Consider the following 14,775-nt stretch of genomic DNA (forward strand, 5'->3'; position numbering starts at 1 on the left):
TTATTTGGTCAAGAGGCGGCCCCTAAACTGCAACGTCGCTTGGTCGTCACTAGTTACCACAGCCACCAAGTCTTAAACCCAGCCCATTTATCCAATTTATCTTCCTAAAATTTTTATTTTAAACCTGACCTTAAACATAACCTTAACGACATTGCTAACACTATGCCTAAACCTAACCGTGTCATTTTGTTTTAATGAATTTTGACGATATTGCCAATTTTGACTTTGTGGGTGGGGTAACTAGTGACAACCGCTACTCTCAGCTGCACGCTCCCTGCATCACGCCCCTTTTTTCCCTCTTAGTTAGTTAGTTTTTTTGCACGGGGGAGCTGCTGTGCCGAGATTGGGGATGTCCCCTGTAGTGTTTTCTTGTTTGTCTTCTGTTTTATACCTAGCTGTAAAGTCATCCATGGTAGAAATTCGCTAACCATTCGTTTTAGATTAGGGCAGTTGATTTTATGCGCTCGAGCTATTGTTTTTCAGTGGACGTTTATGTTGTTGTTTTTTACATCAAAAGTTTGACCTTTTTATTATTTTAGAATTAAACATTAGATATGCTTATTTAAGTCGTCGATGTTAGATGTATATGTTCGCTATGTTGTTGACAGATAACCAGGTCAGCCTCAGTGATTTCACGTCTGTAACGGACTCAAGTGATGAACCGATTCGAGCTGCGGTTCCTCCGTCTGTGGAGCTCGGACTCACCATTGTGTATACCATCCTATATTCCCTGCTTTTTGTGTTTGTTTACTTGCAACTTTGGCTCATTTTGCGTTATGGACACAAGCGCTTCAGCTACCAGAGTGTCTTTCTTTTTCTCTGTTTGCTGTGGTCAGCGCTAAGGACTACATTATTTTCATTCTACTTCAAGAACGTTGTCCAAGCGAACCAGTTGCAGCATTTCCCTTACTGGCTTTTGTACTGTTTTCCAGTATGCCTCCAATTTTTCACTCTGTGTCTGCTCAATCTTTATTTTGCACAGGTAAGTAAGTGCATGTTCTATATTGATACATGTGATTTCAAAGTTGCGAAGACATGATTTTCATGTTGCCTGTCACACAATGACACGTCTGTCAAAAGTAATCAAAAGTAAATCAACTAAACGTGATTATAATTTTTGGGGGACATGTCGTTTCATGCTTTATTTATGAGTGAAGATGATGTCTGTTGAAAGTATGCATATAATGGCAATTAATCCATTAGCCTTGGATTTTGCAGACATGTCTTGTTGTGCCTTAACTTTTAAAGAGACCTATATTGACATATTGATTCAGTGATCTAGAAATGCTGAGATTAATAGCTTTGACAAACAACTCCTTCTATTGTCCTGATAATGTCACTTTATCACAAATCCCGTCCTGGCTGTTTTCTTATATTTCTGCAAAAGTGAACAACAATGTCTTCCAGCCCAGTCAGTGCTGTTGATGACAACAGCAAATGGCCAGTATCTGACCTTCTCTTGAGACGATCATGTATATTTCTGGGGCAAGAACAGAAGCTCACAGCTGGGGGTGACAGTCACTAGCACCCCCAAGACCCACTGTGCTCTCAGCCTCTCACAACCTGATTAGCTCTCCTGGGACCCCATTAGGTACATTATTGCCTCACACTTCTTAACCTTCTCTGGGACATTTGTCAATAAAAACACCAGATTTCATACATAGTATGGCCCCCCTGTAATAATTTACAGAGATTTCACAATGTCACGTGAGTCTTAAGTGAAAAGTGTGTGTTAATCAGGTATATGTTTGCTTTATCCAAATGAAGTCTTCATCAGATTTCAAATCTAGACCAGGTAGGCTAGCCCAGGGTTTTCCCAAACGTTTTCATTCGGGGCCCCCCTTTGCGAGCTTACGCCACGTCTATTTCTATGAGCAACACTGCACAACAAGCACTGTTCATGAAGCAAACTGTTTGCTGTTAACTGTAATTTTGCAGGTTTAATGCTTATTTCCAGCAATTCTATAATTTATTTCATGGGTGCAAAGAAAATGTAGCAGTTTTAAAGCAAACTTTCTTGTGGTGCTATACATTTTGCAATGTCTAGTGTATATTCATGTGATATTTGAGTGACAAAAAATGTAAACAATATCTATGGGCTAAAAAACCTAAATAAAAAAAACGTTAGCTGACATGGGCTAGTTGATCTGGACATTTCTGAAAAGTTTTCAATAGCTCTCTAAGGTATGCAATGACTAACATCACAAGAGCAACTGATGATGTACTTCCCAATTTCAAAATTGCACTTGTGCATTCTACTATTAGAACTTTCAAGAGTAAGTTTAAAGCTGGACTGAGTATGTAGTATGCATACTACATACTTAAACTACATACTAGTTACTCATCGTCGCATACTGATTAGAAGGTACTGTTTTGTAAAAGGTATGCCACGGTCGCAACACAGTAGCTGAGTATGTGGTGTGGGGCCGAGTGCGGGTGGACTTTTCGAAATTCAACAGACATGCATCGCATTAACCAGCCTGATAATAGCTCATTTCCAATATGATGAATTTCTTTAAACTGAATAGAATAGGAATAGAGTTGTAGGCCGACTCAGGCTGCCTTTAACCTCTAGGGTATGTGGGACGCTACCTGGACAACATTTAGTGAGATTGCAGGGCGCCAAATTCAAATACAGAAATACTCATTATAAAAATTCAGGAAAGATGCAACTAATTTACATAGGTTTAAAGATGAACTTCTTGTGAATCCAACCACGGTGTCAGATTTCAAAAATGCTTTACCGCGAAAGCATACCTTACAATTGTTTGAGAACATAGCCCAGCAGACAAATCAATACAAACAGTAACCAGCCAGAAATAGAGATCAAATTAATCACTTACCTTTGATGATCTTCATATGTTTGCACTCAGAAGACGTTCAATAAATGTTCCTTTTGATCAATAAAGTCTCTTTATATCCGAAAACCTCAGTTTTGTTTGCGCGTTTTCTTCAGTAATCCACAGGCTTAAACGCAGTCACATCAGGCAGACAAAAAAAAATCTAAATTGTATCTGTAAAGTTCATAGAAACATGTCAAACAATTTGTTTATATTCAATCCTCAGGTTGTTTTAGCCTAAATATTTGATAATATTTCAACCGGACAATAACGTTGTCAATATAAAAGGTCAACAAGAAAGGCACTCTCTCAGTCGCGCACATGAAAAGCTCTGTGACACGGCAGGGTCCACTCATTCAGACTGCTCTTACTCCTTCATTTTTCAGAACACAAGCTTGAAACAATGTCTAAAGACTGTTGTTAACCTGTTGCGTCGCGCAATCCCGGATCCGGGATTCTATTTATAGCCTCAAGCTCATTAGCATAACGCAACGTTAACTATTCATGAAAATCGCAAATGAAATGAAATAAATATATTTGCTCTCAAGCTTAGACTTTTGTTAACAACACTGTCATCTCAGATTTTCAAAATATGCTTTTCAACCATAGCTAAACAAGCATTTGTGTAAGAGTATTGATTGCTAACATAGCTATAAGCCTAGAATTCAGCCAGCAACATTTTCACAAAAACAAGAAAATCATTCAAATAAAATCATTTACCTTTGAAGAACTTCAGATGTTTTCAATGAGGAGAATCTCAGTTAGATAGCAAATGTTCAGTTTTTCAAAAAAATATTATTTGTGTAGGACAAATCGCTCCGTTTTGTTCACGTTTGGCTATGAAAAAAACCTGTATACAGTTATAGCCTCAAGCTCATTAGCATAATGTAAAGTTAACGATTTCTGAAAATCGCAAATAAAATGAAAATAATGCGCCTGCTCTCAAGCTTAGCATTTTCTTAACAACACTGTCATCTCAGATTTTCAAAATATGCTTTTGAACCATAGCAATTCACTAATTTGTGTAAGAGTATGCTAAGCTAGCTTAGCATTTTGAGTAGCATTTAGCACGCAACATTTTCACAAAAACCAGATAACCAAATAAATAAAATCATTTACCTTTGAAGAGCTTTGGATGTTTTCAATAAGGAGACTCTCAGTTACATAGCAAATGTTCAGTTTTTCCTGAAAGAATCTTTGTGTAGGAGAAATCGCTCCGTTTTGTACATCACATTTGGCTACCGAAACGAACCAAAAATTCAGTCACCAACAACGTCAAACTTTTTCCGAATTAACTCCATAATATCGACCGAAACATGGCAAACGTTGTTTAGAATCAATCCTCAAGGTGTTTTTTCACATATCTCTTCATTGATATATCGTTCGTGGAAGCCTGCTTTCTTCTCTGAATTCCATGGAAAAATACTTGCAGCTGAGGTTTGCGCACCAATTTCGGCGCAGGACACCGGGCGGACACCTGGTAAATGCGGTCTCTTATGGTCAATCTTCCAATGATATGCCTACAAATACATCACAATGCTGCAGACACCTTGGAGAAACGACAGAAAGGGCAGGCTCATTCCTCTCGCATTCACAGCCATATAAGGAGACAATGGAAAACAGAGCCTCAAAAAAAATCCTGCACATTTCCTGGATGCCGTCTCATCTTGGTTTTGCCTGAAGCTCACGTTCTAGGGCACGCACAGAAAATATCTTGGTAGTTCTGGACACGTCAGAGTGTTTTCTTTCGAAAGCTATCAATTATATGCATAGTCGAGCATCTTTTTGCGACAAAATATCTTGTTTAAAACGGGAACGTTTTTCATCCAAAAATGAAATAGCGCCCCCATAGCATCAAGAGGTTAAGCTGTTATGTTATCCAGAGCTTTGGTGACTGCAACTGTGCTGTTCGTAAATTCAGAGCATTTGGCTCTCAGAGCGTTCAGAGAGCACACTGGATGCTCTGGCCGAGGAGTAGGGTTGATCCGAACGTTCTGACCTCACAGCTTGGGTGCTTGATTACAGTTAACTGGCTCACTTTGGCTAGCTTGCAAGCTACTTCCAGACACATAATAAGTATTGTGTGTTGAGCATTCATAAATGAATCAGTTATTCTGCGCTCTGGCACACTCAGACGAGTGTCTTTTGTTAAGACCGGTAGCTAGCTAGCTAACAGTACACTTTAAATGAAAATGAAAAGACGATGTCAACATTAGAAACGTGTAATGTCTGAAAATGTATCTAACTAGACTATCTTACCATTGGTCTGAAATCGGAGTAGATAGCCAAAGTGAATTTACCAGCTAGTACGTCAATCAACAGTTGTTGCAGTGACATTCTATTGAAATGGATACTTGCATAGTGGAGTCTTTTGTTAAGACATGTAGCTAGCTTAACAATGAACCATAATCCCAACTCATCACGTTACTACCCTGCATGAATCTGCAGGTAGCTAACCAACCAGGTTAAATGTTAGCTAGCTAACATTAGGCTATAACTAGTCAAGCAAATGGCTCTGAGAAATTAATAATACGATCATACACGTAACGTTAGCTAGCGAGTCAGTTAGCTAACTTCACACTTGAAAATAAAACCACTTTCTGTTAAAATTAGAAATGTCTAATATCTGAAAGTCTAGCTAGACTATCTTACCCGTATACATCATGGATGGACGCGCCTCCTGTCGGATCCATAGTTGCACTTAGCTTGAAGATGTTATCCGGAGACGGGTGTTTTCTCCATCTCCTTAGCTATCATACTCGAATTCCACTGATTTCAAAACTCGGTCCTCCAGGAAGTGGAGAGCATACACGTAATGTTAGCCAGCGAGCCATCCAGCTAATGTTAGCTAGCTAACAGTACACTTTAACTTGACATTAGGCTTATTCAGTTTTACTACAGAATATTTTTTTAAAGCCGCGTTAGACAGGATTACCTAGACATACTGACCATCTTAAATAGACAGAAGCGTGCTGTATGGCAGACCAATCCAAACTCATCTCTCGGCATGTCCAGCCCATCCATTATCTCAGCCAATCCTGGCTGGCGGGAAGGTTGCTGACTTTTTCTGTGGCTTAACCAACTAGGCTCGTAATTTAACAATTTACAGATGGCATACAAGTTTGTTATTAAGGCACATGACAATTCCCGTGTTCGAAAAGACATTTCTGCCAAAAAACACATTTTGATGAAAAAAAAGTTTACTTTCAAATGGCTCTCCTGTGAAGTAGTGACCCTCAACATACTCCTAGTTTCCTGAAACGGGTCACATTTGCTTTAAAATGGCAAAAAATGTCTCTCAGCTTTTTAGAATTGTATGAAATTGGCTTAAAAATGCTAACATTTCTTTACACCGCCTCCAATTTGGCTCACAATTTGGCTCACCGTTAGTGCTTATTGCCACTCCCCCAGCCACACGCAGTGTAGCCTAGTGGTTAGAGCATTGGACAAAAAAAAAAAAAAACACCCACCACCTAAGCCCTTTTTTTCATTAGAATAAACCCTGGTACTAACAGAAAAAAAAACAATAGAAAAAAATAATATTAAATTAAACAAAAATGTACCTTTACAGCATCGTAATATAAGTCTGTCTTCAACAAGGATATAAAAAGAGTGAAGACTGAATCTGCAAGCCTGCTCTCCTCTGGTCGTCAGTGCCCTGACAAAGGATCGCAGACTGCGTCCTTTTTTTAAAAGAACTGAGATATAGGAAGGGGCTAAACTGAGCCTAGCCTTAAACATGATTAATACAAATATAAAATCTATTCTAAAGGTGACTGGTAGCCAGTGTAGAGAGGCTAAAATCATGCCATGTACACTGAGTGGACAAAGCATTAAGAACACAATCCTAATATTCAGTTGCACCACCTCTTTTGCCCTCAGAACAGCCTCAATAAATTTGGGGCATGGACTCTATGGGGTGTTGAAAGCGTTCCACAAGGATACTGGCCCATGTTGACCCCAATGTTTCCCACAGTTGAAAAGTTGGCTGGATGTCCATTGGGTGGTGGACCATTCTTGATACACACGGGAAGATGTTGAGCGTGGAAAAACTCAGCAGTGTTGCAGTTCTTGACACAAACCGGTGCGCCTGGCACATACTACCATAGCCCGTTCAAAGGTTCTTAAATCTTTGTCTTGTCTATTCACCCTCCGAATGACACACATACACAATACATGTCTCAATTGTCTCAAGGCTTAACATTTATTCTTTAACCAGTCTCCTCCCCTTCATTTACAATGATTGAAGTGGATTTAACTAGTGACATCAATAAGGACCTGGATTCCCGTGGTCAGTCTACGTCATGGAAAGAGTAGGTGTTCTTAATGTTTTGTATAGTCTATAATTATGTATAGGCAAATCCCATTGAAAATAGTAGATTGCAGGGTTGGCTTTAGATTCTGCAATCACAAAAATCTCCTCACAATCACGAGACTATTCCCCTGGTTCCCACAGCCAAAACCTAGGTTGTCTAAAGCGACTCTCTCACAACTGAAAATACTTTGATGCTCGGTTCCCATTAAATTTTCTTCTCAATGTAGGCCACAGCAGTCCCTCTCACACTCCCTCTCGCTCGTCTTTGTTCCACTGTGCACTAGCTCACTAGCTCACTGCGCACAGCAACACCAGCATCCCTCAAAACATTAGGACAATCCCTACTGTGTCCCAGAGCTGGCAGTACTGGCAGCCTCTGTGTGGCATAGGCCAAAGTCCATTGCAGCTGTCCTGTCCAGGCTGACTTTGTCAGTGTTTATTTGTTTCGCTTGGAGAGGAGCAAAGAGAGGGGTGTGTGAGTCTCAGCAAAGCGAAGCGGAACTTGCACACTGATTCTGCCAGGGTTGTGCCGAGGTGACATTTAAACGCGGTAGCCAATCAGACGGAGCTGCAGGAGCATTACATCACCCTTTCTCAGTCCTTTACTAGGCCTATTCCAGGCACAACCAAAGGGGATTGCATTATAAGAGAGAAGTAAAGCGCTCTCGCCCTCTGCCTCACATATATAGAGTGAATCATCTGAAGTTTCTCAAATGTATTGGCAAAATACAGAGCCTTTCTTGTAAAGATGGATAAGGATGTTCATAGTGGATTGGGTGGTTGTTGTGTGAGTGAGGCGTTAGTTCTCACTTGGAAGCTTTGCGTTGCAATTGGCAATGACCTCATAGAGGGATGCGCCAATTATTCATGATCTGTTCAAAGGATGTTCATTGTGAGTTGGTACCTGTTGCACTTTGCAGGTCACACATGCCCAACTTAGTCGATGATTTGTGTTTGTCCATATGATGACAGTTCTTCGAATTGAAATATTTGTAACATGATAATATACATAATTGTGGTAATCCAGCCCAGTTGATGATTGGTTAATTTCTGTTATTTTTTATAACAAACATTACATTCCATCAATGGCAAACTAGGGCTGGAGTCCCTTCCATAAGGGGTGTGTGTGTGTGTGTGGCATTGCGTTCATACTCGTGCGCGTACCTGCACAGCCCCACACTTCCACAGAAAGTCAGGTTTCAAGGCCTACCTGTCCTCCTTTCTAACAACACAGCCATGCATGAGGTGTTATGTGCTTTTATGTTCCCCTTGTAAAAGTCTCTACCTCCCTCTCTCCTCCTCCACCCCTACCTAATCCCAGGAGATAGGGGGCAAAGTGATGACCAATATATTTTTCAAATTACATTTTCAGCAGCTCTCATGGCTGTTTGGAAATGCATTATCGCTCACTGTGCCTTAAAACCTCTTGGTGTTAGGGGGCAGTATTTTCATTTTTGGAGAAAAAAAAGTTCCCGTTTTAAACATTATATTTTTCCAGGAAAAGATGCTAGAATATGTATATAATTGACAGCTTTGGATAGAAAACACTTTAATGTTTCCAAAACTGTAAAGATATTGTCTGTGAGTATAACAGAACGGATGTTGCAGGCGAAAGCCTTAGAAAAATCCAATCTGGAAGTGCCCCAGGTTTTGAAAGTGCTGCGTTCCAATGACTCCCTATTCAGCTGTGAATGTACCATCAACGAGCTTACGCTTTCTATGTATTCCCCAAGGTGTCTACAGCATTGTGTTGTAGTTTTACGCATTTCTGTTGAAGAATAGCCATAGGCGGCCACATTGCGTAGATGGTCACATGGTGGCTCCGAGAGAGATTCTCGAGTAAAATACAGAGGTAGCCATTACTCCAATCGGTCCTAGTGAAAAATGAATTGTCCAGACGGATATATTATCGAATAGATATTAGAAAAACACCTCGAGGATGCATTCTAAACAACGTTTGCCATGTTTCTGTCGATATTATGGAGCTAATTTGGAATATTTTTCGGCGTTGTGGTGACCGCAATTTCCGGGCGATTTCTCAGCCAAATGTGAAGAACAAACGGAGCTATTTCGCCTACAAAAATAATATTTTGGGAAAAAATGAACTTTGGCTGTCTACCTGGGAGTCTCGTGAGTGAAAACATCTGAAGTTCATCAAAGGTAAACGATTTAATTTGATGCTTTTCTGATTTCCGTGACAAGGTTGCCTGCTGCTAGCAAGGCATAATGCTATGATAAACTTACACAAATGCTTGTCTAGCGTTGGCTGTAAAGCATATTTTGAAAATCTGAGACGACAGGGTGATTAACAAAAGGCTAAGCTGTGTTCCAATATATTTCACGTGTGATTTTCATGAATAGGAATATTTTCTATGAAGATTTATGTCCGTTGTGTTATGCTAATTAGTGTCAGATGATAACGGTCCCGTCCACGGGATGGGGTGTCACTACAGGTTAAATACCAACGGTTTGCATTTAACAGCCATTCCACAATGCATGTGATCTGTGCAAGTTGTCGTCAGGCCTGATGCATGCATTACCGGAGCCCTGTTGGCTGCTCTGTGCTATTACAGTTCAGCTGACATGTGGCTTACGAAACGGTGAAGAGGAGCATAGAGAAAGCTACATTTATCTCTTTCCCTCTCTTTCAATGTTATAAAAGGGCAGGTAGAGAAAGAAAGAGGGGGAGAGAGAGAGAGCGAAATGGTACCTGCTTGACGACCGACTCGTTGTCATCAGAATGCATGTCATTCTCAACCCGAACGGAGAAATATTGATTCAGATGCTAAAAATCAGCTTTACAACTCTCAGGGGATTCACTCTTCTTCAAACACCTGAGAATAAACAAGTGTCAACATGATAGCTGATGTCTCCTTGCAATATAATGAGTTCCGACTGTGCATATCCATGATCTGAGATTTTGGGATTTCAGGAAAGACTGAGATGTAATATGTTGACTCCGTCTGCTCAGGCAGATTCGGCATGCAAGTCCTGACCATATTGATGATCTGAGAGCAGAAGATTGAAGAACTTCAAGATTCAAGGAGAATACCCAAACTCCAAAACAAACCAGTGGTGTCATGAAGATTTTGTTTCACCACCGTTTACTCTGGATCGGTGTTGAAAGTGGTTTTGTGAAATGCCGTGTAACCAACTAGGCCAGAGTTGGCACCATGGCACAGTATTAGCAGCCATAGCCCTCTGCCTTCTACAGACGTGGCTGTAGGATATGCTCAGGGGTGAAGGTTCCCCTAGGTCTAGGATCAATGATCAGCTTCCTTAACCTTAACTGGAGAAAACACAAAACTGACCTAAGATGAGTGTCTTGGGGCAACTTCACTCTACACACACACAGTGGAAGTGGGTAGCCAGGCCAGTCCAACAGAGCTCTGATACACCAATATTGTTTGTTTCATTCGGAACACAAGGATTCAAGAATGTTGTTTGTTTCTCCTCCTGGAATTGCTAGATGTGGTCATCAATGAAATGTTATGTCACATGCTTTGTAAACAACAGGTGAAATGCTACTTACGAGCCCTTCCCAACAATGCAGAGAGAAAAAAAAATAGAGAAGTAATAAAAAAGTAAAACATGTAATAATAATGTGTAGGGGTACGAGGTAATTGAGGTTGATATGTACAGTGCATTCGGAAAGTATTCAGACCCCTTTTTCCACATTTTGTTATGTTACAGCCTTATTTTAAAATGGATTTAATTTTTAAAAATCCTCAATCTACACACAATACCCCTAATGACACAGCGAAAACAGGGTTTTAGAGATTTTTGCAAATTGATATTAAATAAATAAACAAATACCTTATTTACATAAGTATTCAGACCCTTTGCTATGAGACTCGAAATTGAGCTCAGGTGCATCCTGTTTCTATTCATCATCCTTGATACATTTCTACAACTTGACTGGAGTCCACCTGTGGTAAATTCAATTGGCTGAACTTGACTTGGAAAGGCACACACCTGAGCAAAAACCAAGCCATTAGGTCGAAGGAATTGTCTGTAGAGCTCTGAGACAGGATTGTGTCGAGGCACAGATCTGGGGAAAGGTATCAACAATTTCTGCAGCATTGAAGGTCCCCAAGAACTCAGTAGCATTAATCATTCTTAAATGGAAGAAGTTTACAACCACCAAGACTTCCTAGAGCTGGCCGGCCTGCCAGACTGAGCAATCGGGGCAGAAGGGCCTTGGTCAGGGAGGTGACCTAGAACCCTATGGTCACTCTGACAGAGCTCCAGAGATCCTCTGTGGAGATGGGAGAAACTTCCAGAAGGACAACAATCTCTGCAGCACACCACCAATCAAGCCTTTATGGTAGAGTGGCCAGACAGATGACTCTCCTCAGTAAAAGGCACATGACAGCCCGCTTGGAGTTTGCCAAAAGTCACCTGAAGGACTCTCAGACCTTGAGAAACAAGATTATCTTGACAACCCTGGCACCATCCCTACGTTGAAACATGGTGGTGGCAGCATCATGCTGTGGGTATGTTTTTCAGCAGCAGGGACTGGGAGACTATTCAGGATCGAGGAAAAGATGAACGGAGCAAAGTACAGAGAGATACTCTGTACAGAGCTTGAGAGGATCTGCAGAGAAGAATGGGAGAAACTCTCCAAATACAGATGTGCCAAGCTTGTATTGCCACACGCAATAAGACTCGAGGCAGTAATCGCTGCCAAAGGTGCTTCAACAAGTCTACTGAGTAAATGTTCTGAATACTTATTTGAATGTGATGTTTCAGTTTTTTTTTATACATTTGCAAAAATGTTTAAAAACAGTTTTTGCTTTTTCATTATGGGGCATTGTGTGTAGATTGATGCAGAACAAAACACAATTTAATCCATTTTAGAATAAGGCTGTAACATAACAAAATGTGGGGTCAAGGGGTCTGAATACTCTGAATGCACTGTACATATACTGTACCTAGGAATAAGATAAAAAAAAGAGTGACAGATAATAAACTGTAGCAGTGTGGTGTCAAAAAAGTTAGTGCAAAAAGGGTCAACACAGATAGTCTGGGTAGCTATATTAACATTAAGACATTCTTATGACTTTTGGTTCCAGAATTGGTGCATCGGTACCGCTTGCCGTGCGGTAGCAGAGAGAACAGTCCATGACTTGAATGGCTGGAGTCTTTGACACTTTTTTATTTAGGGCCTTCCTCTGACACCGCCTGGTTTGGATGTTCTGGGTGGCAGGGAGCTCGGCCCCAGTGATGTACTGGGCCGTATGCACTATACTCTGTAACGCCTTGAGGTTGAATGCCAAGCAGGTGCCATACCAAGCGGTAATGCAGCCAATCACGACGCTCTCAATAGTGCAGCTGTAAAACCTCTGGAGGATCTGAGGGCCAAATCTCTTCGGTCTCCTGAGTGGGAAGAGGCATTGTCGTGCACTCTTCACAATTGTGTTGGTGTGTGGACCATGATTTGAGTAATTTGAAGCTCTTGACTTGCACTCCTACAGCCGCGTTGATGTGAATGGAGGCGTGCTCGGCCCTTTGTTTCCTGTAGTCAATGATCAGCTCCTTTGTCTTGCTTACGTTGAGGGAGAGGTTGTTCTCCTGGCACCACACTGCCAGGTCTCTGACCTCCCTATATGCTGTCTCATTGTCATTGGTAATCAGGCATACCAACATTGTGTCATCTGCAAACCTGGTGTTGGGAGTCATCCGGCCACACAATCATGGGTGAACAGGGAGTTCAGGAGATGACTAAACACGCACCCCTGAGGAGGCCTCCGTGTTAAGGGTCAGTGTGGCGGATTTGTTGTTACCTACCTTCATCACCTGGGGGCGGCCCGTCAGAAAGTTCTGGATCCAGTTGCATAGGGAGGTTTTCAGTCCCAGGCTCCTTAGCTTAGGGATGAGCTTGGAGAGTACTAGGGTTTTGAACGCTGAGCTGTAGTCCATGAACAGCATTCTCAACCACTCCACAAATTTCTTGTGAACAAACTATAGTTTTGGCAAGTCGGTTAGGACATCTACTTTGTGCATGACACAAGTCATTTTTCCAATAATTGTTTACAGATTATTTCACTTATTCACCGTGTCACAATTCCAATGGGTCAGACGTTTACATACACTAAGTTGACTGTGCCTTTGAACAGCTTGGAAAATTCCAGAAAATGTCATGGCTTTAGTAGCTTCTGATAGGCTAATTGTATGTATTTCAAGGCCTACCTTCGAATTTTGCTTGACATCATGGGAAAATCAAAAGAAATCAGCCAAGACCTCAGGATTTTTTTTTTGACCAAATGCTTGAAGGTACCACATTCATCTCTACAAACAATAGTACGCAAGTATAAACACCATGGGACCACGCAGCCATCATACTGCTCAGGAAGGAGATGGGTAAGAAAAAAAATGTTGAATCAATTTTGAATTCGGGCTGTAACACAGTGGAGTACAAGAAGAAGCGAAAACCCCACTGACAGTCGGCCCTCCGTGAGTTTGACACCTGTGCTGTAACATAACAAAATGTGGAATAAGTGAAGGGGTATAAATTCTTTCTGAAGGCACTATATATAGTAGAAGAAAAATATACTGCTAACGCCTATAATAAATATGACAGTTATACAAAGCAAATTTGCATATGGTGTGTTTGGGGGGTGTAGGGAGGTGTTTGGAATCACTTTTATACAAGTGGCGATTTGTTATGGGACTTTTCATTGCTCAAATGGCCCCAACAATGCAGGCAATGAGATTTGGTGTCCTCTGCCTAGCTTTTCCCCACGTAGAACAAACTCCCAAGAAGAATCTGTAGGCCACCAAGCGGAGAATGTTTGAGAGAATGAAAGAAATGCATTTAGACTTTCATGGGCAATCATTGTGTGCTGTCTGAATTCCTATTGTAGCAGCATGATGCAGAATGAGACGTAGCCAGCAAGCTAACGTATGTCTGTGAGACAATACACAGGTATAGTTATTCAGGCTAATATGAGTCATAAAGCTAAAGTCATTCCTTCACTATTTGTCATCACCTTCAAAAATGTATCCAGTTTTGCTCCTAATGAGATGCACTGAGGCTAGCTAGCCATGACATTAGGCTACAATACATTTTAGGTATAGCAAACAAAGCTGGCTAGCTTGGCTTGTAGTTGTACTAGCAAGCCCCGTTATGGCTGGATCGATCATGAAATTGTACTGTACTGAACAACACTGCCTCATGTAAAAAGAGTACTTATATTGCTAGATGTCTACCGACAGCAAAAAAAATGGACTTGTTTGTCATTTGTCCTCCTGGTCCAGCTGGTTCTAGGCTGCTGCCGCCAGTTGATCTTGGAGGTTCTGAAGAAGTCTCCAGTACCCCTCTATCCATATGTGCATCGGAACTTCGATGGTCTGTCACACATGATCCATGGGGTCTGCAGTGACCCTCAGTAAGAACTGTCCCCGATCAAATGTGTCGCAGCACAGACATTTCTCTTCTGTTGGCATGGCTAGACAGCACCCGCATAGACACCACCAGTCAGTGTCTGACTGTGGCTCTCCAGGATCAGGGGCCGCTGCTTGCTGGTCTCGCAATTCTTGTTCTCACTGTCTCAATTCCTCTTCAGTGTAATTTGATTTATTTGCACCAAATAAAACAAGTGATAGACAACAATACAG

The 14,775-nt window shown here is 41.2% G+C and overlaps 1 protein-coding gene across 3 annotated transcripts in view; it reads left to right on the forward strand.

The window, feature by feature from the left end:
• The first annotated feature begins 311 nt into the window (after nucleotides 1-311).
• Nucleotides 312-14,775, forward strand: part of LOC135526128 (G protein-coupled receptor 137Ba-like) — a 70,549-nt gene continuing 56,085 nt past the window's right edge. For all 3 annotated transcript variants that reach the window (XM_064954245.1, XM_064954246.1, XM_064954247.1), the window contains exon 1: nucleotides 312-982. In XM_064954245.1, the coding sequence (XP_064810317.1) occupies nucleotides 581-982 (402 nt within the window). In that variant the 5' untranslated portion in view covers nucleotides 312-580. The remainder of the gene's footprint in view (nucleotides 983-14,775) is intronic.

This window comes from Oncorhynchus masou, chromosome 32 (genome assembly GCF_036934945.1).
Source record: "Oncorhynchus masou masou isolate Uvic2021 chromosome 32, UVic_Omas_1.1, whole genome shotgun sequence".
Taxonomy (NCBI): Eukaryota; Metazoa; Chordata; class Actinopteri; order Salmoniformes; family Salmonidae; genus Oncorhynchus; species Oncorhynchus masou.